General features: G+C 42.8%; 1 protein-coding gene across 1 annotated transcript in view; it reads right to left on the bottom strand.

The window, feature by feature from the left end:
* tcf25 (TCF25 ribosome quality control complex subunit) overlaps positions 1-27,275 on the bottom strand; it is a 44,077-nt gene extending 16,802 nt beyond the window's left edge. The window contains exons 1-13 of the mRNA XM_070898139.1: positions 27,001-27,275; positions 23,961-24,149; positions 23,230-23,304; positions 22,846-22,964; positions 16,753-16,818; positions 16,383-16,465; positions 15,890-16,020; positions 14,936-15,035; positions 13,006-13,099; positions 11,569-11,661; positions 10,239-10,344; positions 8,642-8,801; positions 1,237-1,324 (exon numbers count right to left, since the gene is read on the bottom strand). Coding sequence (XP_070754240.1) covers positions 1,237-1,324; positions 8,642-8,801; positions 10,239-10,344; positions 11,569-11,661; positions 13,006-13,099; positions 14,936-15,035; positions 15,890-16,020; positions 16,383-16,465; positions 16,753-16,818; positions 22,846-22,964; positions 23,230-23,304; positions 23,961-24,149; positions 27,001-27,174 — 1,478 coding nt within the window. The 5' untranslated portion in view covers positions 27,175-27,275. The remainder of the gene's footprint in view (positions 1-1,236; positions 1,325-8,641; positions 8,802-10,238; positions 10,345-11,568; positions 11,662-13,005; positions 13,100-14,935; positions 15,036-15,889; positions 16,021-16,382; positions 16,466-16,752; positions 16,819-22,845; positions 22,965-23,229; positions 23,305-23,960; positions 24,150-27,000) is intronic.
* Between the last annotated feature and the right edge of the window lie 602 nt (positions 27,276-27,877).

Consider the following 27,877-nt stretch of genomic DNA (forward strand, 5'->3'; position numbering starts at 1 on the left):
CTGCTATTCCTTTCTCCCTCATGTGTTCATCTAGCTTCCCCTTTAATGCATCTATGCTAGTCGCCTCAATTACTCTTTGTTGTAGCGAGTTCCACATTCTAACCACTCTCTGGGTAAAAAAGTTTCTCCTCAACTCCCGATTGGATTTATTAGTGACAATCTTATATTTATGGCCCCTAGTTCTGGTCTTACTCCGCAAGTGGAAACCTCATTTCTACATCTACCCTATCAATCCCTTTCATAATCTCGCAAACCTCTATCACGTCACCTTAATCTTCTCTTTTCCACAGAAGAGACTCAGCCAGTTCAATCCTTCCTGATAGATGCAACCTTTGTGTATTTTCTCGCAGTTCTCATCTGTATTAACTACACCCTCCAATATGGTGTCGTCTGCAAATTTTGAAATTGTAGTTCCAATTCAAGTCATTTTGTTTCCATCTCATCTTCATTTCGGCTTAATACTTCAAATCAATCTTTTATTAGACTTGCCATTTTTCTTCAAATTTAAACGATGTATTTATCTCCACGCCATACTTTTTTTTTCTCCTGACTAAATAAAGCCAATGGTGCATACATAGGTTGATGAGATTATGAAAATAAACCTGGAAGTTAATGTTTTTATAATCAGGACTACAACCTCAGGCAAGGGCTCCAACTAGCGATCAGGATGGGGACTTCCAGCAATTTGCCATGCAAAAAAATGTGGGCTGAAGGGTGAGGAATAAAATCCAACTCACGGCGCACGTGCGAGATGCCCCACTCCAGCAAATTCTGGGCCTATGTCTTTGACTTCTATTTTGTTTCAAATTTTCCTTTCAGCTATGAAGTTTTAGTATTCCTTCTGCGGAGGATAGTTCTATAAACTAAATCCACGTACTGATCATCAACACTGATTCTGTAGTGTACTAGTTAGCAGTAAGTGGGCAGACTCCAGCTGATTAGGACATGGTAGAAAGATCTATTTCAAATCAATTTTATTCCGGTTTGGGATGAAGGACAACAGGTATATTTATATAGTTACACATACAGTATTTACATAGAGGACACAGTGAGCAAGAGTTGTAGCTAGTCAGTACTGAGCAAGTGCACAGCTTCTTTGTCCCAACTGCTGGTCGAAAGCAATTCTAATCAGCTCATTATCTCACGTGCACAGAATTTTAGTAATTGACACCTAAAAAAGTTGTTAATTTTACAATGTAACTTAGTCAAACAGTTTCTTTCATGACACATACATACCTTAGCTGTACTTCAAATCCAAAAAACTTGTGTGACAACACAGCCTGGTCTGCCTGCACACCACATTGATCCAGTAAAGGCATCAGTACTGGAAATGAATACAAACAGGAGCTCATTATATGGCATTGCTATTTTCTACATAAAAGGGGTTGTTTCTGGACACGTTAACTAAAACAATAGCAGATTTTAAAAAAAATTAAAACTGGATATAGTCGTTTATTCATAGGATTTCATGCTCTTCCCCACCAGTGGAAACATTCTCTCTCTATCCACTCTACCAAAACCTTTCATAATTTTAAAGAACTCTATTACATCACCCCTCACCCTTTTTTTTTGTTGAGAAAAAAGACCCAGACTGTTCATCCTTTCCGGATATGTACACCCTCGCATTTCTGGCATCATCCTTGTAAATCTTCTCTGCACCCTTTCCGGTGTCTCTTTATAATATGGCGACCAGAACTGTACGCAGTGTGGTCTAATCAAGGTCCAATAGAGGTTTAGCATAACTTCCCTACTTTTCAATTCTATACCTCTAGAAATAAACCCTAATGTTTGGTGTGCCTTTTTTTAAAAATCGCCTTGCTAACTTGTGTCGCTACTTTTAGCGATTTGTGTTTAAGATTTCCCTGTGTTCCTCTACCCCACCTAGACTCGCATCCTCCCAGTAATAAGTGACCTCCCTATTCTTCCTACCAAAATGTAATACCTCACATTTATCGGTGTTGAACTTCATTTGCCAATTATATGCCCATTCTGCAAGTTTATTAATGTGCTCCTGTAATTGTTGCAGTCCTCCGCAGTATTGACTATCACCCCCATTTGGTGTCATCCGCAAATTTAGAAATTGTGTTTGATTCCCAAGTCTAAATCATTAATATAAATTGTGAACAGTGGTCCCAGCACTGATCCTTGTGGAACACCACTGCTCACCTTTTACCCCTATTCTTTGCTTTCTCTCTTGAAGCCAGCTAGCTATTCTGCTATTTGTCTTCTGAATCCGCATTCGCTGACCTTGTTCATCAGTCTATTAAGGGGTACCTTATTGAACGCCTTTTGAAAATCTAGATAAATTACATCTACTGCATTACCATTGTCTACTCTCTGTTACCTCTTCAAAAAAAATCAATGAGGTGGATCAAGCAAAACTTTCCCTTTTGAAATCCATGCTAACTATTATTGGTTTCTAAATGTTCTTCTATTTTCTCCTTTAGTCGGGATTCCATTAGTTTTCCTACCACCAATGTTAAGCTGACTGGTCTATAATTCCCTGGACATGTTCCATCCCCCTTCTTAAATATAGGTATTACGTTAGCTATCCACCAGTCCTCCGGCACTACACCTTTTTCTAACGAATTAGTAAATACATGTAGTAATGCCTCTGCTAGCTCTTCTTTAGATTCTTTTAAAATGCATGGATGAAATCCAGGGGGTTTATCCTCCTCGAGTTTGATTAGCTTATTTAATATAGCCCCTCTTTATTTTAAATGCACTTATCTCAGGCTCAATTTTCCCCAATTATCTGCGTCGTTTTTTTGGCGTGCACCGTTTTTTTTTTTGAGTAAATTGAAATCTCCAAGTTTCCCCGCCAGCGTAATTCACTTATGTACGATTTTCTTGCGTCATAGCGGGTGCAACCTGATGTCTGCGCCAGTTTTGGACATTTAAGCAAGTTTAGCCAACTTACGTTTTTTTTACGACAGCGTATGTGACCACTCCCAAAAATCCTTCTGGGCACTTAGCAAAAATGAGCGCACATTACAAAATCGATGCAGAAAGACAGCATTGTTTTTAGTTAAAAGTTTTGGGAGTGAAGAAGGCAGAGAATTTTTTGAAAGTCAAAAGGGAGAAATTGGAAGTGTAATGCAATTCTTGAATTTTTTTCAAAGTACCATCCCACCACTAAACATCTCTCTGCGCTCGAGTTCGGAGCGTTGGCCAGCAGAATCGTTCCCTCGCCCGGACACAGGACCTCAGCTTCAAAAGAAGGCCAGGGGGAGGGGACGTGGGTGAGAGTCGAGCCCCGAGCCCGTGACCGGGTGAGGGAGCAATTCTGCCAGCCGACACTCCGACACTTGAGCCCGGTGAGGAGAGGTTCAGTGGTTGGGTGGTACTTTGAAAAAAAAAATCAAAAATTCAAGAATTGCATCACATTTGTTGCCCCAAATGACTTCATTGAATGCCCAGCTTCCCATTGTAAGCAAGCCTATTGCGCATTGCAGACCAGGGTGTGGCCCATACTAGGGCATCCACCTTGGAAAGAGAGAGAGAGAGAGAGAGGGAAGAAGAGATGTGAGTGTTTTGTCCTAGTGTTTTAAGGTTGTTGCAAAGCTACAATTTAATTATGGGGGCAGTGATAATGCCATACCTCGTGCAAGTCTTCATCAATCTTCTTTTCTGCAGCATGATGGTGCTGCAGAGGAGAAGATTGATTAGACAGCATCACCTAAGGAACCTCAGAGCACGTAGGATGATGGGGCAGGAGGCCTTACCCACATTGGGTATATAAAGACAGCGTTCATATCTGCACCTGAGTGAGGCAGACTGTGTGAGAAGGCTGCGTTTCCACAAAGAAGTTGTAAGCGAGATCTGAGAGTTAATAAAAGCAGACCTGCACCCTAGATGCGTCTGGAGGACTGCTTTGTCAGTTGAAGTAAAGGTTACAGCTGCACTTTCATTTTATGTATCTGGATCATTCCAGGCCACAACTGGGAATGTGTGCGCTATTTCTCAACATGCAACACATATCTGCATTCGGCAGGTGATTGCTGCACTGTATGCCCGGAGGAATGAGTTCCGCATGACCGCCCAGGCAATGTGTGACAGGGCTATGGGCTTCTCCAGGATTGCTGGCTTCCCCAAGGCACAGGGCTGCATTGATTGTACCCACATCACCTTACAAACATCCTTGGAGGATTCAGAGATGTATAGGAACAGAAAAGGCTTCCACTCGATGAACGTGCAGCTTGTCTGTGACGATATGCATCGCATTATGCAAGATACCCTGGGAGCACCCATGATGCTTTCATCCTACACGAAAGTGCTATATTTGCCATGTTTCAGCAGCATCCAGAAGGGCAGAGCTGGCTGTTGGGGAACAACGGGTACGGCCCCGCCACCTGGCTCATGACGCCCCTATGTGTAACCCGGATGGAAGCTGAGCGGGAATACAACATGTCGCACATTGCGACACGCAGCATAATAGAGAGGACCGTTGGCATCTTGAAGCAGCATTTCCGATGCCTGGGCCATTCCGGAAGCTACTTGCAATACTCCCGAGATTGTTGATCAGTTGCCTGCTGCATGCTGCACAACTTAGCCATCATGAGGCAACAGCAGCTGGTAGTAGAAGACCCACCTGGGGCGAGAGTGGCTGATGATGGAGGAAAATGCAGACGAGGAGGACGACGAGGAAGCCATGCAACTACCTGAACCCGGACCACACCGGCGGAGGAGGGCTGGCCGTCGTGCCCCTTTAACAATCGCTCAAGCCTTACGCCAGCAGCTCATCCGTGAACGCTTTGCTGCCTGAAGGCTCAGCGACAACTATTCAAAATAGACCATGTTTACTGTTTGGACCTGTTCCGTAATGTTGTGTTGTATTAATAATCTAATAAATAATGTAAATGATTCAGTTATAATTTAAAATATATATTTTATTCAAAATTGACACTTGTTTGTACTTAACTTTAATAAAAATAATCTTGAATCAAACTTTAAACTATTCAGTTAATATCACTTGCAAACTTTTAAGCTTGTAAATTTACATCACTTACAAAAAACTTTTAATTTGAGAATAGTTACAACAGCAAACAAAGGTTGCACCTATCTCTCCTCCACCTTTTCTCAGACCGCCTGCTGCGCTTGGTCTTGTTGACTCCACCCCTGCCCGCTGGTGGGGGCGCAGCGTTTCTCGGGTTGGTACCAAGCTTATTCTTTCGAGCATCTTGGGTAATGCGCACTTCTTGTTGGGAGACGAGGGCAGGCAGTAATGTGGAAGGCCCGGCTCGGGCCTCTTCAGAGGTTGGTCCGGGGATTGGAGTGGGAGTGGCAGTTGATTCTGTCAATGGTCGCGAGATCTGGGCATGTTCTCTTCTGTAGCAGCTACCTCCGACATTCCCTCCCTCATGTGCACTGACAGTGTATCAGCTACCTGTGATATTCCCTCCCTCATGTGCACTGACAGTGTATCAGCTACCTGTGACATTCCATCCCGAATGTGCCCGGACATTTCTCGTGAGAGTGCTGTTACTTCTCCTGACAGTCGCGATACCTAATCACCCACCCCACCGATGGTGTCCAGGAGTGATCACGTAAGGTCAATGCTCTCCCTCATTCATTGTCATCATGTGAACCACATCCATTACATCCTGCACCTCAGGAGAGCGCTGTCGAGCTCTCCCTACCCACCTCACCCTGGGTGTGGCTCGCTGCACCCCACTGGGATCCGCAGCCTCGGACAGTGTGAAACCAGGAAATGTCACACCACTCAAGAAAGGGGCTGGCACCTCAATGCGCAGCACCAGCACCAGCACGTCCTTCAGAGTGAGTACAAGAGTGGGGGCGTCATCCTCCCCCTCCCTCCCATGCTCTTGGTCTGGATGGTCAGATTGGAAGATGTTCTTCTCTTCAGACTCGTTCGCATCTGAATCTTCTTCTGCATCAGCTTCAGCCTAGTCAGGGTTGGCCTCAAGTTCTGCAAAATATAACAGAACAGACAAAAGGTTAGCAGCAGAGGAGGTGGCAGGGTGGGTGGCATGAGTAGGCTCACACAGCGCAGGCAGCAGGCTGATTTGAAGGACTACAATGAATGATAGCGCATTGCATCAACCGAAGTGTAGCTGATGGAGACATCCCCATGAACCGAAGCATAGCTAGCCCACGCAGCACTTAACATTTAGCAAAGCCAGATTCTGGAATTTGCAGGACTTACCCTCTCCCTTGAGTGTGGGCCCAGCTTGTGCAGTGGTGGTTGCTTTTCTCCAGGCAGGACCCATCAAAGCAGCAACCCTCTCTTCCAAGGGTGTCAATGGGTACAGATTTGCCGGGCCTCCTCCTTATCGAGTTCTCTCTGTTTTGTTGTGGACCACCTTCCTCTGCAAAGATGAAAGCATAACTTTTGAGAGAGGGTGTCTTTCTGCTGGGTGGGACATTTACAATTGCAATTCCAGTGAATAAATGAAAATATTACTTACACTAACTGCTTGACCAAGGTTCTGCCACTTCTTTTTGCACTGGCCTCCGGACATCGGGGTGGTCACCATTGCACAATAATCTTGTGAAAGTTGGTTCCAGTGTTTCTTCATTTCTTTTGGTGTAACTTTTATTTGACCTCTGCTTGTGTCCAGCTCGTGCCATCTGGCCTCAATTACAGTAACCAGGGCCTCTACTTCGGCCTGAGAGAAATACTTAGTCCTTGAGCCATGTTGTATATTGCAGCTCTGATTTTTTCCACTCAGAAGAAAAGTTCTCACACACAACTTGCTCTTTAAAAATGGCTGAATGCAAACCGGGAGGTGTACTGGGCACGCATGCCATAGCAGTCACGTAAAAAACATCTTTTTTTTCCCAAGCATGCACAGAAGGGGGAGGGGCCTCCTTTTTGTGGTGCAAACCTTGAGCTCCACCCCCCAAAGCTAAAGGACAAGCTGCGCGGTGTCAATTTCAAAAATTATAATGGGGAAAGTTGCAAGTTTTGTTTGGGCGTAGTCGGGCCCCCAAAAAACGGGCGTAACTCTTCAAATACACCAAAAATCAGCATTGGGGAAAACTGAGCCCCTCATTACTAATCTCATCATCAAATATCATGTCCACCTGTTCTATTCCTATTGTGGCAATTTATGACGAACCTATCACCAAGAGAATGGACTTACTACCAAATCGCAAATGAACTCTGTTGGTCTTAGACATATAATTTTTAAATACATTTACTTTATGCTAATCAAACCTTTAATTGAAAAACTACTCACTTTTTTCACAAAGCTGACTACCATAACCCAGCTGTCATTAGCTCTGACCCTGTTTCCCACAGACAGCACTGATTAAATGACCGAGTCTGTGCTTTAGCTCAGTTCCCTCCTTATATAGCCCAGGTAATTTGTGGACACACACGTTATCATTTCAGCTCGGCAAACATGAACTAGACCTTCTCTTCTAAGCTGATCAGCTGATTATCACACACTGAATCAGCACTAAAAACACCAAAAGGACTACCAGATTTGTAATAGGCCAATTATACTATTATACATTTTGCATTGATACAAATATTTTGGATTTGCATCAACAGAAGCTTTGTTGCATCAATGGGGTGTGAAAGCACCTCAACAAATTTCAAGTTCTCACATTGTCAGTGCTCACCGTTTTAATGCCATCATCTCGTTAGTGCTCAGATTTAATCAGCAATTCTGTTCCTCTGGCTCGAGTGTGAAACGGCCAACAAGACCTGCTAGCCCTGCAATACTCTTGAGCAACTATTTATCTCGTACTAAGACACACAAGGGTGGCACAGTAATATTGAGCATTGCAGCTCTAACATACTGCATTCCAGACCATATTTGTGCCTGCAATTCAGCAATCTCAACCGTGATTCCTTGGGAAGATGCTGAATATAGACCAGGCATTTTCACCACAAGCAGTGAGAAGATCTCAGGTTTAGTCATCTTCAGTTGTTAACAGGTGCTTAAGAACATTAGCAAAGTCCCTGGAGTCCGTCTCCAGCTGCTTTCTCAGTCAGGCAGCAGCAAATAAGAGGGGAAGCATTCCCCTCCCCCCCACCACCACCACATGAAGCACACTGTCTACACTGATGTAGAAAAGAATACTCCATTATACAACTGTGGAATACAATTTTAGTTAGCACCACCACAAAAAGAAAATAACAAGGAACTATCTGGAACGAGAGAGCACACATTTCAAAATAATTCATTTTCAAAAAAAGTTTTAGTATACAAGACCAACAAATAACTAAACACTGCAAACTCCACACATATCAAATCATACAATGCTGGCTATAAGCATCACATAAAATAATTTCCATCGGTTAAGGATTACATGTTCTCATGCCAATGTTCTTGCGAGTGCATAGTTTTGTTTCGAACACGTATATATTCAGTACAAATCTTTCTGCTCACCACTTAAAGAACAAGCTTTGAAGACTGTATAGTTTGTCACATCCTTTTGCTTCTTATATAATGAACACAGACAAGATAAAGACAGATTATTTAACCAAGTTTTAAACAAGAAACAAATCATCGTTCTTAATGCAATTATTTTAATTGCCAATACATGCTTCATTACCATGGTGGTAAAGAAGAAGAATGGTACTGAATATGTTTTAAAGGAGAAATCTTTAATTATATAGCTATTGAAATTCTCAGTTGAAGTACAAGGTCAACACTCGGCTGCTTACCACTTGGAAATACTATAAGAGCATTTTGTATCAGATGCTTAGCTCGCTCCTGCTTTTGAGTGCGCTCAGTATCGGACAGATCTTCTCGTTGACTAAGATGGTAATAAGCCAGTGGAACAGAGAATCCAAAATTAGGGAGCTGAGACAGGTTCAAATGGAACTGAGAAACAGCAGAAAGGAAGAAGAGATTACTGATAAAACTAAGACCGAACATGATGCACACAAACAAAATAGCATCAAGAGCTATAAATCACTGTTGCTATATCTTGCTTTGAAAATATATTTTTTCCTTTTGTGAAAAATTAACTTGGGAATCACAACACATAATAAAAGAAAAACAGAAAATGCTGGAAATCTCAGCGGGACAGGCAGCTTCTGTGAAGAGAAACAATTAATGTTTCGGGTCTGTGATCCTTCGTCAGTTCTGGCCCACTGAGATTTCCAGCATTTTCTGTTTTTATTTCAGATTCTAGCATCCGCAGTATTTTGCTTTTACATTATAATAAAAATTGAATTCATATATTCACATTAAAGGAGAAATTCATATTTTTATTGTATGCAACCAGGATAAAAGTTGTATTTTATTTTTCCTATCGTCATTTGCACTCAATGCTGATCCACTCAATTTTAAGTAGAACGGTAGATCATATGTTCAAGGTCTCCCAAGGCCTCTGCTACTGATAACATTGCCCAGTAGAGGCCACAACATCAAAACAAGCAGCAGAGCTTTCAGTTTTCATTCACAAAGCAACACAGGTTGGGCATCCGAAATCCGGAAACCTCAGGACTGAGGCTGTTCCGGATTTCGGGTATTTCCGGATTTTGGAACGTCTTTGCCTGGATCGAGGCAGGTGGGGTCTGGCAGCCACGGTAAAGGGGAAGCGGGGGGTGAGCCGGGGCCGGGCGAACGAAGTCGGGCCGTCGAGGTGGGGGGGAGTCCGGATTTCGGAACATTTTCCGGTTTCCAGATGATCCCGCCACAGATTGGCCCAGTGTGCGTTTTCCGGAACATTCTAAATTTTGGAACTCCGGATTTCGGACGCTCAACCTGTACTAACAAAACATTACAGTATATATATGTGCAAGTTGAACCAACCATAAAAATGCAACTTTTACTAGCTTGTATTAGTTTGTGTTGCACTTGTCAGTGCAAATGTTACTATGTTACTCTATATTCAGTGACATGTTTCCCAAAAGAATCGAGATCGTAACAAAGCACTCCTCTCCTGAGCTAGGATAAGGATGAAGGGTTGAGAAAAAAAAAAGTTAGCCGGTATTCCGATTCCAACTAGTGAGTCCTACTGGAAAATGCCTGAATTTTGATATTGGGTGAGAACAGAATCAAACCCGGCTTTAATGCCCAAATATCCTGCTAATGCTCACATTTGGGAAAGCAACTGCAGGGTAGCAGACACCCATAGCATCGCACTTCAGCACAGTCAACATCGTCAGGTGTGGAGAGGGGGTGGGGGGGTGCGTGAAATAAACATCAAACACCAAAACTACATTTTGCCAAAACATTCTAGTTGTCCCCTGTTTTTTATTTCAATACAAAATCAAACTGTAACAAGCAAACCAACCATGGGCATGTTCTCACCTCCCATTCCTCATAGAGCCGTATCAGGAAAGCATATTCTCGTGCTCGTAATGCCAATAAATCAATTATCAACAAGGCACATAGCGGATCTCTCTCGGGGTCCAGGCTATGGAAACAGACATGATGAATTAGACTGTGCCTAGAATTATTGCAGGATTTATTAAGCCACATTTTCCTAGTGTATGATTTTCAATTAGTGCACAATATTTCATATTTCCCAAAGCCTTACTAGTACATTTAGTTCACGTTGGACTGGTTTAGTTTGTAAACGTCTATTTTAAAAAGTATATTTATCTTCCCATTTTAGTACCAATGAAGTGCATTTAGGTACTATGGAACAGAGCAATTGAAGACTGCCTTGGCAGTAATCAACTGGAGTTAGCATTCAATTTTTTTTGAGACCTTACCTAAGCCGAATGAGATTGGCTCTTTAAAACTGAGCACTGAATTTTCTTCCTTTTTTGAAGTATGTTTGCAAAACTCATTTTATCAGTTTCTATCTACTGTTAGAGTTTAAGCAAAAGGAATGAGAACACATTGTATTTAACTATTAACCTTCTATTAAAAGCAGGTGACAAGGTAATAAAAGATGGAGCACTGGAAGGACACAAGTTCAATCTTTCATTCCATTCCGTTTCCAATCTGTTCAGTTCCAATGACTGAGATGGCACAAAGAAGGTTTGTCAATGGTTTTCTGATTGCAGGACTGGTGTTGGCTTGGAAATAGCTCATTCACCTCCATCTTGGCTGCAGTAGGCTCAAGACCAGCTCAGAAAAGGAGGAAGCAAATACCATTGATATCTCGGAGAAAAAGGCGGGTTGGAACACCCTCAGTTCACCAAACTTTTTACATTTTTGGAGTTAAGATCGAGAAAATCTGCAATTTTACTCTGCAATGATTCTGTTCAGTGGCTTTATGATTAAAATAGGCAGCTTGCCATGACAATGATTCACATGTTGATACACTTACCTGTTTAGGAACTGTGGCAGCATTTTGATTAATCACATTATTACTTAATTATATATATTTTTAATCATTTGAAATGGATACGGTCAGAATTATGGATTTTTAAACTTCACAGTGCTCCATAACTTCAACTTCCTTCCATCCATTTTAAAGTTATTTTGATTTTGCAGCAATGAAACATGGAGGTTTGTGGCCTAGGCATGCAACTTGTACACTTTCACTACAAAATTAAATCTGGGGCAGACTAGTGATTTTATAGAAATGTGTTTCTGCCCAATCATCAAATTTAATTTAGTGAATCTTTCCCTCAATTAACATTTTATCCCCAAAAGGATATGTCAGCCAGTGATTTCTGATTCTTACCAGCGGATAAGCTTACAAAACTCCAGTGCTGTGCGTGGACAGCCCCTTTTTTCTAGAAATATCATGTGCTTGTAGAGTGCAAGGAAGAACGACCTGCGCAAATACAAAAAGGGGAGAATCTGCATCAGATAAAGGAAATTAGTTAAGCAGTAAAAATAAGCTCTTTTATTTGGGACGGTTGGGGCAAGAGATGGACTGTGCTGCAGGTGCAGCATCGAAAATGCTGAGTTCCAGAATCTGGAGTGCGAATTCCAGGACGATCGGTGGCAAGGGTGTCCGGAATCCGTAAAGTGTTTTGGAAACCGGAACCGCCGATGCTGCATCGGGCATCGCCTCGCCGCCCTACCCGAACAGCTCCTCGGCGTGGCCTCGCTCGAACAGCTCCTCGGCGGGGCCTCGCTCGAACAGCTCCTCGGCGGGGCCTCGCTCGAACAGCTCCTCGGCGGGGCCCTGCCTGAACAGCCCCTCGGCGGGGGCCCTCCCACCCCATCCCGGCCTTTCTAACATTCCGAAATTTGGAAATACCCGAACCTGGGCTCGGGTGTTTCTCGATTCGTGCTGTCAGAAACACGTCGAAAGTCTGGAAAAACACGAAGTCTGGAACGGCTTCGGTCCCGAGGGTTCCGGATTTTAGGTGCTACGCCTGTATAAACTAAATCAATGGAATTGAGCTTTCACGAGATACTTAAAACTGTAAAAAAAATGCTGCATAACAAGTGACCAATTATTTTTTCCAACTCAATTACTATTACTCGTAGTTGCAAATGCTCTGGTGTACAAATGCTAAGTACTATATATTATCTAAAAATTCCAAGTGACATTAAAAGAATACTTCAAAGAAGGCTTTCAGTAAGCCTTCCATTTGTACCCGCCAGTTTTTAAGATCAAAAATGATAAAAACTTGCTTTTGATTAAATTATTTTTTTAAGCTGTCCAACATGTTTAAGACAGTGGCAGCCTCTGCCCGGTTTCGGAGTTCATTTCACAGCATCATATGAATGAATGACACACTGGGTGCTGAATTCAGCACGGAGGAGAGGACCAAGTGAAAGATTACAGCAGTATACACTGCTTTCCCATCAAGTCATGCTGGCACATTAGTGATGTATTAATACGGAGGCAGTAATTGGTTATGCTAAATCCCAATACTAGTACCAATTTGTCTCACCAAGAGATGTGCTGCATTTAAAAATTCATGAACGAAATTGCCAACTGTAAGCAAAGCATTAAATATATCCCCTCATGGTACTACTATGGTGGGTGTGGATAACAAGAATAGGATCAGGGGAGGCCAATATTTGTATGAGTTAAAACAAGAAACTGGTTTACTACTGCAACGAACCAATACAATAAAAACACAACTTCTAACAATTCAAAGTGAAGAGATGCTCTCCATACAAAGATTAAACGCAACACTTGAACCAGTATAGTGCAAACCTGTTCTCAGCTCGTCGATAATCCAACCGGCTATTTCCATTGGTCAGGCTAAACACTGGGTGAAATGCACTTTCAAAACAGTACAGTGCTTTTTCTGAATGGAGGGAAGAGAGACAAAAATAACTTACTGATGCATAGAATTTTGGTATATTTGATAAAACATCCCAACTTTTATAAGAGACAGGTTAGAAAATCTTCCTATGGGCTCAAATTTGGCCCACCCGTTTTTTTCGGCGCACTCACCAGAGATGCGCCGACTTTGTGGGCTGAAAACGGCGCCTAAAAAATCTCCCCCGATTCTGACGCTGTATTGCCTCTCCTGAGGCTTGGCACGGGCTGGGGGGCCCTGCGTGCGAAACAGTGCCGGCAGCTGTCCGCATTAGAACGTTCGCTCACCTATCCCCAGCCGAGTGGCCTCCCGGGCCGAGTTTTGATAGGAAGGTAGGACTTAGTTTTATTTTTTATTTATTCTTGTATGTTTTTATGCTTCTTGAGTGTTGTTGTGCTTTGCAAGGCCCTCTCCGCTTCCCTTCCCGCCCCTATCTCTGACCGAATGGTCTCAGATGTACCTACCTACGCTGATTTCTTAACTCTACGCAAGGGTTTTCTGTGCGGCCACATACGCTGGCCTAAGTTAGTTTGGAGCAACTATTAGCTGTCCAAAGTGACTTAAATGGCCAAAACGGGCATAGGTGGCTGGTAACACCCCCTTTTGAAAAAAAACTAAAAAACTCCGAACTAACTCACTTACACTGGCGCAAATTGAATGTGCAAAATGAGAATTTTTAAGAAACTCCAGAAAAATCAAGTTGCTCCAAAAAAAAACGGAGCAACTCCTGGGTAAATTTGAGCCCTATGTTACTATAAAGCAATCTTACTTCCAACCTTATCACAGTGTACCAGCGCAACTGGGCACTTCCCCAAATTTTGATTTAGTTCGTGCCAGCTAGGAAAATCTGATGAGGTCTTCAAGATTATGAAGGTTATGACAAGGTAAAGTGTGAAAAGATTGTTTCCACTAATCGATGGGACAGTAACCAGAGGACACAAATTTAAGAAGATCACAGAGAATTAAAGGGGATGTTAGAAGAAAGTTCTTTAGAGGGTAGTTAAAATTCTATGACACAAACTGTTGATGAAGCAGAGTCCATAAATTCTTTTAAAAGTGAATTAGATACTTGCTTGAAAAATGGACCATTAAAGAGCATGGTGAGTGAGCAGGAAAGGTTTACAAGAAAAACAGACTTGTTAGCTGAATGGCCTGTTTCTGTACAGTAACATTTTACAATTCTATGTCAACTTATGGCTACTGAGCAACTATATTAAACCCAGCCAATTAATTCACATGCCATTTAAAGATAAAGATAATGTGATTATCTCAATTTGTTAATCAACAGTAACTTCAGTCAAGTTAGAATTAATAGACCAAGAGTGATCATCAGCCACAACTTGAAACATCAACAATATTTACAGATAATTAAATACTTAGAAACTTGAGTTTATCCAAGACACTGTAATTATGGCTAAGTCACCCCTGTGGGAAACAGAAGTACAAGGCTCCTCAGTAAGATTTAGAACACGATTAGGTTATTTAAATAGCTTTACCATATCAAGTGGTTTGATAAATCAATAGCCAGCAAGTAAGTTTTGAACTCCCAAAAGGGAGACTAGTTCAAAACCCAGTTTAAATTGACAATTATACTTAAGAAGGGAAGTTTTCCTAATTTCAACCAAGTAAATAGTGTGAAGCAGCCAGATGTAAACAGGCAGAGAATATCCAATCCTCTTGACAGCAGGCTAGACCATAGATGCTGGGGACACATTTTGTTGGGGGGCAAAGGAAAAGAAACACTGCTGATTGGTATCAAACTATTCCTTTTAATGGATACGCATTCATAATTCTGTTTCAAAATTACGGTCTGCCTCTTACCAATTAGGTCACGTGCCATCTCCTGATCCTCTTGCATCCGACAGATGTCACTTAGTTGCAATAGTGAGTCAATGTGGTGCGGGTTCACACGGAGCAGAGCCTAGCGTCAGGGAAGAAAGAATCATCAGTTGTGTAGATAGTTATGAACAACTGCTGTTGATTAACATGCCCCACAACATGCAACTGTGACTTGTTGATGGTGACTCCTGTTTAAGTAGAGGATCCAGCTCCTATTCATTCTTGTGAAAATCACATGCAACAAGAGGCTCTACTGAAAGAGTTTTCCTGAGGACTTGTTTTCTCCTACCATACAACAAGGGTCAATGCCCACACTTTCTAGAGTCTGGAATTTTCATGAATCAGAATCCAATCAAATAAAAAAAGTCTTCAAGTTCTGAATTCCAAGTTTCATTGTACAGAAATACAACCCTGTTCAGGCATGGGGTGGGGCAAGAGAGAGGGGTGTCCGGAGTCTTTACAATTTTTAGCTTTACACTGTTTACCGCAAAGCCAGTATTAACACTTTCACTGCCATATCTCTACTTTAGGGAGGGACTACAATTTGGAGCAATATTTTTGGTTGTCTGCAAAATCAACTAAAAGATTGTTTAAATAAAAAAGGTAGTATATGGTTAAGTGTAATACTATAATGGCAGAATTGTGTGCATACCAATACGATATTTTGACTAGAGCATAATCTGTTAAGCAACCTACTTACAAAGAGCTCTTTCGCAACTGGCTAAAAGAATGAGTAGATATGTTAAAAAAAATAGCCTATATAAAGTATATTCGATTTGTTCCTGACCCAACAGTACACTCTGTGGATATATAGTGAAATCTTTTAAAAAAGAGACACTGGTTACAACCTACTTTTTCCTTTCTTATATAAATCAGCCAATTTGATTGCTATCTACTTAATTTCTGCTTGTTGGACACAATCTATTAATAACCTACCAAAATGTTATTTGGGTCCATAGAATCTACTGCATCCAAGAACTTGAACTGGGCCTGTTGATAATCACGACTGTGTTCAAAGATGAAGTACTGAGCTCCTCCCTTTGTCTCCAGCAGCTGCATAGAAATCCCTGCAAGTGGCAAAGCAAGAGTTAAGTTCTGGATTGATTCTGACTTTGGACATCAATGGTAATACTAAAACAACGTGGAGTCTCATGTGTTACATAGTAAAAAAAAACATTTCATTGGGTGGGGGAGGAAGAGGGGAAGAATGAACAAATCTTAAAACAATGTATTTTCTAAAACATGCTGGATTCTTTTACAACATAGTTTCCATTGTTGCACTATTCATAAACCAGTAGCTAGGTTGACATTCACACTCTTCACTGTCCAAACGTAGCCTAGTTGAATCAGCTCTAAACTCTGCTGGATTATGCAGCATCTCATGATGAAACAATATCTGCATACAGGTAGTCAGCATATATATATTTACCTGTCTTAGTGTACCGTGGCCAAGTATCTTTTGGTGTTGTGAGCCATGTACTCCTATGTAATGGTCGATGCCGCTGCTTTGACCTAATTTGAAAAATTTTAAGTGAAAAAAAACTAAACACTGAAAACTTCACAGTCCTTAATTCACAAAAGTTAAAAAATCTTTAGATAAACAGCACATAGAATTAAACATAGTTTAAGCAGAAATAAAAACTTTGATTTAAGCATTTTTCCCCAGTTATACAAAAGACACTGAATTAAACGCTAAATAGAAATCAGGTAAGATAAGATTACATCATATACTATCACAAATAGGTTGAAAACAATGGCCATCTCTTAATTGACTACACCTGCACAACACACTAGCTAACCTTTGTTCTCCAAGAACTGCTCGGGCCCCAAAATATCTCTTTAGTTCAGTCTCTGGATTCAGATTCCTGCAGGAAGTAAAAGTTAATTTATGACAAGCAGGAAAGAGAGAATAGTGGACATTAAATGTAAAAATTTTGCATTTATATAATGTCTTTCATGATCTCAGGATGTCCCATTTACAGCAAATGAAGTACTTTTGAAGCATAGAAACATAGAAATTTATAGTGCCGGAGGCGGCCATTTCGTCCCATCGTGTCCACGCCGGCCGACAAAGAGCCGCACGGCCTTGGTCAGCAGCCCTGAAGTTTACATATTAATCTATGAACAATGACAGAAAGGCAAAGAGCACCCAGCCCAACCAGTCCACCTCACACAACTGCGAAACTCCTTATACTAAAGCATTCTACACTCCATCCCAACCGGAGCTATGTGATCGCCTGGGAGAGGCAAAAAGACATAAAAACCCAGGTCAATTTAGGGAGAAAAAAATCTGGGAAAATTTCTCTCTGACCCATCCAGGCGATCGAAACTAGTCCAGGAGATCATCCTGGCTGTATTCTGTTCCCTGCAGTACTTACCATTATATCTGCGCCGTCATCCAGTCTAATCCCAATTACCAGCTCTCGATCCGTAACCCTGAAGGTTACGGCACTTTAGGTGCCCATCCAACCATCTCTTAAAAGTGGAGAGGGTTTCTGCATCCACACGCTTCCAGGCAGCGAGTTCCAGATCCCCACAGCCCTCTGCGTAAGGAAGCCCCCCCTCAAAACCCCTCCAAACCTTCTGTCAATCACTTTAAAACTATGCCCCCTCGTAAGAGACCAGTCCACCAATGAAAATAGGCCTTTACTATCCACTATGTCCAGGCCCCTCAATATTTTGTACACTTCAATGGGGTCTCCTTTCAACCTCCTCTGTTCCAATAAGAACAAATCCAGCCTATCCAATCTGTCCTCATAACTAAGATTTTCCATTCCAGGCAGCATCCTAGTAAATCTCCTCTGTACCCTCTCCAGTGCAATCATGTCCTTCCTATAATACGCCAACCAGAACTGCACACAGTACTCCAGTTGTGGCCTAACCAAAGTATTATACAATTTAAGCTCTTATATTCTGTGCCCTGGCCAATAAAGGCAAACATTCCGTATGCTTTCTTAACCACCTTGTCCACCTAGCCTGCTACTTTCAGGGATCTGTGGACAAGCTCTCCAATGTCCCTTTGTTCATCTACACTATTAAGTGGCCGACCGCTTAATGTGTATACCCTTTCCTTATTAGCCCTCGCAAAGTGCATCACCTCACACTTCTCTGAATTAAATTCCATTTGCCACTGCTCTGCCCACCTTACCAGTAGATTGATATCCTCCTGCAGCCCATGACTTTCCTCTTCATTATCAACCACACAGCCAATTTTAGTGTTGTCTGCAAACTTCTTAATAATACTCCCTATATTCAAATCTAAATCATTGATATATACCACAAAAAGCAAGGGACCCAGTACTGAGCCCTGTGGAACCCCACAGGAAACATCTTTCCAGTCACAAAAACATCCATCAACCATTACCCTTTGCTTCCTACCTCCAAGCCAATTTTGGATCCAACTTGTCACTTTGCCCTGGATCCCATGGGCTTTAACATAGAAACATAGAAATTTACAGCACAGAAGGAGATCGTTTCAGCTCATCGTGTCCACACCGGCTGACAAAGAGCCACATATAGAAACATAGAAAACAGGTGCAGGAGTAGGCCATCTGGCCCTTCGAGCCTGCACCACCATTCAATAAGATCATGGCTGATCTTTCACCTCAGTACCCCTTTCCTGCTTTCTCTCCATACCCCTTGATCCCTTTAGTCATAAGGGCCACATCTAACTCCCTCTTGAATATATCCAACGAATTGGCATCAACAACTCTCTGCAGTAGGGAATTCCACAGGTTAACAACTCTGAGTGAAGAAGTTTCTCCTCATCTCGGTCCAAAATGGCTTACCCCTTATCCTTAGACTGTGACCCCTGGTTCTGGACTTCCCCAACATCGGGAACATTCTTCCTGCATCCAACCTGTCCAGTCCCGTCCGAATTTTATATGTTTCTATGAGATCCCCTCTCATCCTTCTAAACTCCAGTGAATACAGGCCCAGTCGATCCAGTCTCTCCTCATATGTCAGTCCTGCCATCCCAGGAATCAGTCTGGTGAACCTCCGCTGCACTCCCTCAATAGCAAGAACGTCCTTCCTCAGATTAGGAGACCAAAACTGAATACAATATTCCAGGTGAGGCCTCACCAAGGCCCTGTACAACTGCAGTAAGACCTCCCTGCTCCTATACTCAAACCCCCCAGATATGAAGGCCAACATATCATTTGCCTTCTTCACCGCCTGCTGTACCTGTATGCCAACTTTCAATGACTGATGTACCATGACACCCAGGTCTCGTTGCACCTCCCCTTTTCCTAATCTGCCGCCATTCAGAGAATATTCTGCCTTCGTGTTTTTGCCCCCAAAGTGGATTACCTCACATTTATCCACATTATACTGCATCTGCCATGTATTTGCCCACTCACATAACCTGTCCAGGTCACCCTTGCAGCCTCTTAGCGTCCTCCTCGCAGCTCACAATGCCACCCAGTTTAGTGCCATCTGCAAATTTGGAGATATTACACTCAACTCCTCCATCTAAATCATTAATGTATATTGTAAATAGCTAGGTCCCAGCACTGAGCCCTGCAGCACCCCACTAGTCACTGACTGCCATTCTGAAAAGGACCCATTTATCCAGACTCTCTGCTTCCTGTCTGCCAACCAGTTCTCTATCCACGTCAGTACATTACCCCCAATACCATGTGCTTTAATTTTGCACACCAATCTCTTGTGTAAGACCTTGTCAAAAGCCTTTTGAAAGTCCAAATACACCACATCCACTGGTTCTCCCTTGTCCACTCTACTAGTTACATCCGCAAAAAATTCCAGAACATTTGTGAAGCATGATTTCCCTTTCATAAATCCATGTTGATTTGGACCGATCCTGTCATTGCTTGCCAAATGCGCTGTTATTTCATCTTTAATAACTGATTACAACATTTTCCCCACTACTGATGTCAGGCTAACCGGTCCATAATTACCCGTTTTGTCTCTCCCTCCTTTTTTTAAAAAGTGGTGTTACATTAGCTACCCTCCAGTCCATAGGAACTGATCCAGAGTCGATAGACTGTTGGAAAATGATCATCAATGCATCCACTATTTCTAGGGCCACTTCCTTAACTACTCTGGGAAGCAGACTATCAGGCCCCAGGAATTTGTCGGCCTTCAAGCCCATCAATTTCCCTAACACAATTTCCCGCCTGATCAGGATATCCTTCAGTTCCTCCTTCTCACTAGCCCCTCGGTCCCCTAGTACTTCCGGAAGGTTATTTGTGTTTTCCTTCGTGAAGACAGAACCAAAGTATTTGTTCAACTGATCTGCCATTTCTTTGTTCCCCATTATAAATTCACCTGAATCTGACTGCAAGGGACCTACGTTTGTCTTCACTAATCTTTTTCTTTTCGCTTTTGCGCCAGTTTTTATGTCCCCGGCAAGTTTCCTCTCATACTCTATTTTCCCGTTCCTAATTAAACCCTTTGTCCTCCTCTGCTGAATTCTAAATTTCTCCCAGTCCTCAGGTTTGCTGCTTTTTCTGGCCAATTTATATGCCTCTTCCTTGGATTTAACACTATCCTTAATTTCCCTTGTTAGCCACGGTTGAGCCACCTTCCTAGTTTTATTTTTACTCCAGACAGGGATGTACAATTGTTGAAGTTCACCCATGTGATCTTTAAATGTTTGCCATTGCCTATCCACTGTCAACCCTTCAAGTATTATTTGCCAGTCTATTCTAGCAAATTCACGTCTCATACCATGGAAGTTACCATTCCTTAAGTTCAGGACCCTAATCTCTGAATTAACTGTGTCACTCTCCATCTTAATAAGGAATTCTACCATATTATGGGTACTCTTCCCCAAGGGGCCTCACACAACAAGATTGCTAATTAGTCCTTTCTCATTACACATCACCCAGTCTAGGATGGCCAGTCCTCTAGTTGGTTCCTCAACATATTGGTCCAGAAAACCATCCCCAATACACTCAAGGAAATGCTTCTCCATCGTATTGCTACCAGTTTGGTTAGCCAAATCTATATGTAGATTAAAGTCGCCCATGATAACTGCTGTACCTTTATTACACGCATCCCTAATTTCTTGTTTGATGTTGTCCTCAACTTTCACTACTACTGTTTGGTAGTTTGTACACAACTCCCACTAGCGTTTTCTGCCCTTTGGTATTCCGCAGCTCCACCCATACAGATTCCACATCATCCAAGTTAATGTCCTTCCTTACTATTGCGTTAATTTCCTCTTTAACCAGCAATGCTACCCCACCTCCTTTTCCATTCTGTCTATTCTTCCTGAATGTTGAATACCCCTGGATGTTGAGTTCACAGCCTTGGTCACCCTGGAGCCATGTCTCCGTGATGCCAATGATATCATATTCATTAATTGTTGCCTGTGCAGTTAATTTGTCCACCTTATTACGAATGCTCCTCGCATTGAGGCACAGAACCTTCAGGCTTGTCTTTTTAACACACTTTGCCCCTTTAGAATTTTGCTGCAATGTGGCCCTGTTTGATTTTTGTCTTGGGTTTCTCTGCCCTCCACTTTTAGTTTTCTTCTTTCTATCTTTTGCTTCTGCCCCTATTTTACTTCCCTCTGTCTCCCTGCATAGGTTCCCATCCCCCTGCCATATTAGTTTAACCCCTCCCCAACAGCACTAGCAAACACTCCCCCAAGGACATTGGTTCCGGTCCTGCCCAGGTGCAGACCGTCCGGTATGTATTGATCCCACCTCCCCCAGAACCGGTTCCAATGTCCCAGGAATTTGAATCCCTCCCTTCTGCACCACTCCTCAAGCCATGTATTCATCTGAACTATCCCGTGATCCCTACTCTGACTAGCACGTGGCACTGGTAGCAATCCTGAGATTACTACCTTTGAGGTCCTACTTTTTAATTTAACTCCTAGCTCCCTAAATTCAGCTTATAGGACCTCATCCCATTTTTTACCCATATTGTTGGCACCAATATGCACCACGACAACTGGCTGTTCACCCTCCCTTTTCAAAATGTCCTGCACCCGCTCAGAGACATCCTTGACCCTTGCATGGCCCTTGGTCAGCAGCCCTAAAGGTTACATATAAACCTATGAACAATGACAGAAAGGCAAAGAGCATCCAGCCCAAACCAGTGCACCTCACACATCTGCGACACCCCTTATATTGAAACATTCTACACTCCATCCCAACCAGAGCCATGTGATCTCCTGGGAGAGGCAAAAATCAGTCATGACCAGTCATAACCTTCATGACCAGTGTATTTGCTAAAGTCAATATACACTACATTGTACACACTACCCTCATCGACCCTCTTGGTTACCTCCTCTAAAAGTTCAATCAGGTTAGTCAAACACGATCTTCCCTTAACAAATCCATGCTGACTGTCCCTAATTAATCCTTGCCTTTCCAAATGTAGATTTATCCTGTCTTTCAGGATTTTTTCCAGTAATTTTCCCACCACTGAGGTTAGGCTGACAGGTCTGTAATTACTCAGCCTATCCCTTATAATATCCCTGTAATATAGGAAACACAGCAGCCAATCTGAACACAGCAAAGCTCCCACAAATAGCAATGTGATAATGGCAGAGAATCTGTTTTAGTGATTAGTTGAGGAATAAATATTGGTCAGGACACCAGGGATAACTCCCCTCCTCTTCTTCGAATGGTGCCATGGGATCTTTTACGCCGCCTGGAGGCGGCAAATGGGGCCTTGGTTTAATGACTCATCTAAAAGACGGCACCTCCAACAGTGCAGCAGTATTCAGTGAAGTGGCAGTCTAGATTTTGTGCTCAAGTTTCTGGAATGGAATTTATTAAATAACTTAACTTCAAGTGGTGATTGTTAAGAGACATGAAAAAGCAACAAAGCAACAAATTGATATATCAATCTATCAAAATGCCAAAACTGAGGATATGCCTCCGACATGATAAAAATGTGGTTTAAATTCTTACCTATGTTCAACATATAGCAATGGTCTTGTTTCAGCACTGAGACTGTGAGTTTGGTAATGGAAACCATTTGCCCCCTCAATTTCTTGTAGAATGCTATCAATGTCAACAGTAGCACCTTCCTGTAAAGAGGACAAACACTTTGAAAGACTTTATAGGACAACTCCACTTTACTTATTGCTAAGAGTGAACCGAAAGGAGGCCTATTTAGGTCTGTTGTTCCAAGTTCAAAACAGCTTGCATCCAAATGGATTACTTTCTGCACTATAAGCAAACATTACATTCACTTCCCTTTGATGATACACTCTTCATAAATAGTTACAGAAAATTGGTTACTTGTAGTAACAGAATTACAAAGTGCCGATTAATCACCATTCACAACATCACCTGGGCATCGGCAGGAGTATTGTTCCGGTTTTTCTTTTTCTTTTTTTTCCGTTTGGGCTTGTTACTTGAATTCGACTGGGAAGCAAAAATAAATCTTGAAAAATAGTCAATGAAATATAAACTAATGTTCCATCTTTTACTTATAAATATTAAGCAAGATTTCATGAGCAGCAACTACTTAAACAGCAAACAGATGGATGGATATTTTGTATTTAATGCACATCCACCACATTTGTTACAGGTGCAAAACAATATTTGTTTAGAATAGGAATTTGGATACTTCAGAGCTGGAGTGGAATTTATAGTCAACTACAATTGACCTGAGTTTACAAGGAAATATACTTATATGCTTATTTAGACTACTTCCCAAAAGGGAATCACTTGAGTGGTAGCCTTAATGGTACAGATTTAATTAAACACAGTTCCACCTTTGCAGGGCAACATCATAACCAAGTTCCAGAATACAGATGAGCAATACCATTGAAGATCTGCCAGTTGTAGTTAAATTTGACACAATGGAATGAGACAAAAAGCTTGTCTGTTATCGAGTATCATAAACACAGTGAATTCTCAGATTTACGGTATTTTTCTATCAAAAGCTGTGCTTATACAAAAACAAATGCTCTTCCAGACAATTCTTCAATGATTCTGGGATGAAGTGCAATGAACAAAACCATGATGAAGTTTTAGCTTAGTTGCACATCCCCATGCATGAAATATTGAAAAATTACCTGCAAAATGTCGGATTCATTTTCCAATTCTTCATTTTTCTTTTCCAGTTCTTCATTTTCTATATTCTGCGTCGCTTCAGTTTGATCATCCTCCCCAGTCAAAGAGTCTTTGAGCCTCAAGTTTATACCATCTGCTTCTTCTGTAGGATGTTCCTCACTAGCATCATTCTCAGCATCAACTTCATCTATCTACAGAAATAGAAAATAACTCAAAACCTTATACAGGAACTATAGTGACCTCCACATATTACAACTGTATGATGCATTGTCTCTTCCACTTCACATTCTTCAGTTGTAAATGCTTTTCTAGGTACTAGAACTACATATACTGTAATCAATTTAATCAGGATCACTGGATTCAATGTTCACATTTTCATGTACTTAATGGATAATTTGAAATAGTGATCCAAGTACTGAAATACAAGGCAACATTAAATACACACAATTTTCTAATGATGCCCATGAAGTGCAAGGCTTTTATAGAAGATATCAAAATTACGGAATAATCCAAAGGACAATTTTTTCATTCCCTGGTTTCATTGTCAGAAGCAGACTAATTCAACAGTGAAATTTGCTGTGTGCATGTGATCTATCAGTAAACAGCTAACACCCCGATTGCAGTTGTTTTCACCTTCAGATAGGTAAACCTATTATTTTGTAATACAATTTTCCCAGTTGTATTCAGTTGCAGTAAAAAATGTAACAATATTCCACCAAGTTAAAAAGGAAGGACTGAGATTCAATTATACCATATAGCATAAATGAAAACGTGATTATCTTAAGCAAAAACACTGTCCCTCCATTTGTCAGGAAAATACAGGGTTGGAATCTTGGGCTTGCACAATGATAACTTCCAGAATACAGAATAATGCAGAGGCAAAAATTACTTGTTGGGTGAGACATTAAGCTTAGGCCATGTCATTCTACTCAGGTGTACATAAATGGTTCCATAGCATTAATCACAGCAGTGCTCTGGTCCATAGTCATCCCTTCAATCAAAAGGAATGAACTGGTTATTCATTCATTTGCTGTTTACGAGACCTTACTTTGCTGGTGCATTTGCCTATATAACAATATTGGCCCATAATTTGCAGTCAGAGGCGAAGCAAATGCGTTCACCGCTGGCCCCAAAGAAAGTTGCTCAGCGATCTTGCAATCTCTGCGGTGAGACGTTTGCCTTTCTCGACGTGCAATTGATTGTAGCACAGTGTAATGGGAATCCCCAGCGAAGAGCTGCAGTGAGGTCAACGAGCTGTCTAAGCAGCCAATCACACTGAAGAATTCTCAGATAGCAAACCATGAAATGAAAAGCTGATTTTATCCAGACTTTTAAAAAAATGTTACAAAGAGCAAAATAAAGATTGGGACTTTCACATGGGGATAAGGTAAAGAAAAATGAATGACATGCATTTCTATAGCGCCTTTCACTACCACCGGACGTCACAAAGCGCTTTACAGCCAATGAAGAACTTTTTGAAGTGCAGTTGCTGTTGTAATGTAAAAAACATGCCTGTCAATTTGCGCACAGCAAGCTCCCACAAACAGCAATGTGACAACAATCAGATAATCTGTTTTAAGTGATGTTGATTGAGGGATAAATAAATATTGGCCAGGACAACGGGGATAACTCTCCTGCTCTTCAAAATAGTGCCATGGGACCTTTTACATCCACCCGAGGGAGCAAATGTCTCATCCGAAAGACGGAAAGAGATAGAACCTGATACTTTTAAAAGTTTGTTTAAGTTTTTTAGGAATTTTTAACATAATGGAGAAATTTGACACTATATAAAAATTAGTTTTTCGGGGACATAGCGTTTGTTTAGCAGTCAATACGCTGTTAAAACCCCAGTCACATCTATTCCAACAAGGCTTAGCATTTATTTACCAGCGAAATTAGCACGGAAAAGCCGAAGTTTTCATCAGTTCCACTGATTGCCAGCTCTGGGGACAAGGGGGTCCAGTGTAGCCAGTGTCAGTGACTGACCGACCGCAACTTCAGGATTTCCGCGTTTAGATGTGCGTGCGCTAAATCCTGAAGTTGCGATCAGTTTCAGAAAAAGACTTGCATTTATATAGCACCTTTCAACCACCAGACGTCTCAAAGCACTTTACAGTCAAAGAGGTACTTTTAGAGTGTAGTCACTGTTGTAATGTGGGAACAGTGAATAGAGGGGTAATGGCACCAAATGCCAACAGTTCACCGTCGTTACCCACCGCAAAATCCGGGCCATTGACTACACTTCAAAAGTAATTGACGGGTTGCAAAGTGCTTTGGCACAACCCTATCACAACGCCAGGATCTGAACAAATGCCAGGATCCCAACTCCACTCACTGGGCACAACATTCAGCACTTCTCCCACCTTGTTCCAATTCCTCTAATAAACATCCCTTACTCCTAAACCCCATTGCTTTAAGCTCGAATTGGGGGTGGCAGAACTTTTCTCAAATGTTTTAAAAACAAGTCAAGAAACACCAAACCCACAGTCTGTCTGTGATGTCAAGTACTCAACTGAGTCATATCGTTTGGCCGGGCAAGCTGCCCTGCTCACTCCCCGTGCAGGGTGCTGTTTCGCGGGGCCTCCATTTTAAACACTAGCCACCGTGGGGCCGGCCCGGCACGCCTCTCTCCGGGCACCAGCTGTCCTCCCCCCGGCACCCCTCTCTCTGGCCGGGGCCCCAGTTCTCCCTCTTCTCCGCCCAGCTCGCCTCCCCCCGGGCCCCAGTTCTCCCTTCCCTTCTTCCCCCCCCCCCCGAGGCTCTCTCTCTCTCTCTCTCTCTCACCTCCCGGTGCCCCCCTCTCTCGCTCCCTCCCCCCCGGTCTCTTTATCTCCCTCCCTCACTCCCGGGCCCTCGCTCTTCCCCACCCCCGGGCGGCTCTCTCACTACTCCCGGGCCCCCTCTCTCTCTCCCTCCCTCTCCCCCCAGGGCCCTCTCTCTCTCTCTCCCCCCAGGGCCCTCTCTCCCTCTCCCTCTCCCCTCTCCCTCTCCCTCTCCCCCCAGGGCCCTCTCTCTCTCTCCCCCCAGGGCCCTCTCTCTCACCAGCCGGTACAGGTTGCCAGCCGCCGCTCGGTTTTTCCTGTTCCTCCGCTGTTTGCTGAGCGGCGCGGGCTCGAGCGGCCGCTCCTCCTCCTCCTCCTCCTCCTGGCCCGCACTGTGGCCGAGCGGCTCCTGGACCCGCTCCCCGCGCAGTTTGCGCAGGCTCCGCGATGACATGTTGCCGGTACCGGGTTCCCGGGGCTCAGGGCCTGCGCGGCAGCGGCTGCTTCCACCCTGCCTGGCGGCGACGGGGGCCGCAATGCGTCGCGGCTGGCGGTCGCGGAAGTCGAAACGTCGGATGGACGGACGGGCCAGGAGGCTGTCGAGCCGCCCTTTCGTTTCGTTTGCGAACCGGTAGCGGCCAATACGGCCCCAGAGCAATGCGGGAACGGCACACCGAGCTGTCAGAGAATCAGAGAATGTTTACAGCACAGGAGGAGGCCATTCGGCCCGTGCCGGTTCTCTGCAAGCACTTCAGCTAGTCCCACTCTTTCCCTGAAGCCCTGCTAATGTTTGTTTGTTCCTTCAGCTACTATCCAATTCCCTTTCGAAAGCCACGATTGAGTCTGCCTCCAGTCCCCTTTCAGGCAGTGCATTCCAGATCCTAACCACTCGCTGCATTAAAAAAGTTTTTCTTTATGTCGCCTTTGGTTCTTTTGCCATTCCGCCGAGACCCCAGATTGGCAACTCGGTTTGGTTTGAGACCGTGACAGAATTTGGTGTGTGTATTCGGAAAAATAAATGTCAGTGACGGAAAAGGAAAGACTTGCATTTATATAGCGCCTTTCATGACCTCAGGAGACCCCAAAGCTCTTTACCACCAATTAAGTAATTTTGAAGTTGTACTGTCAGAAACACAGCAGCCAATTTGCACACAGTA

The sequence above is a fragment of the Pristiophorus japonicus genome, chromosome 13, assembly GCF_044704955.1.
Source record: "Pristiophorus japonicus isolate sPriJap1 chromosome 13, sPriJap1.hap1, whole genome shotgun sequence".
Taxonomy (NCBI): domain Eukaryota; kingdom Metazoa; phylum Chordata; class Chondrichthyes; family Pristiophoridae; genus Pristiophorus; species Pristiophorus japonicus.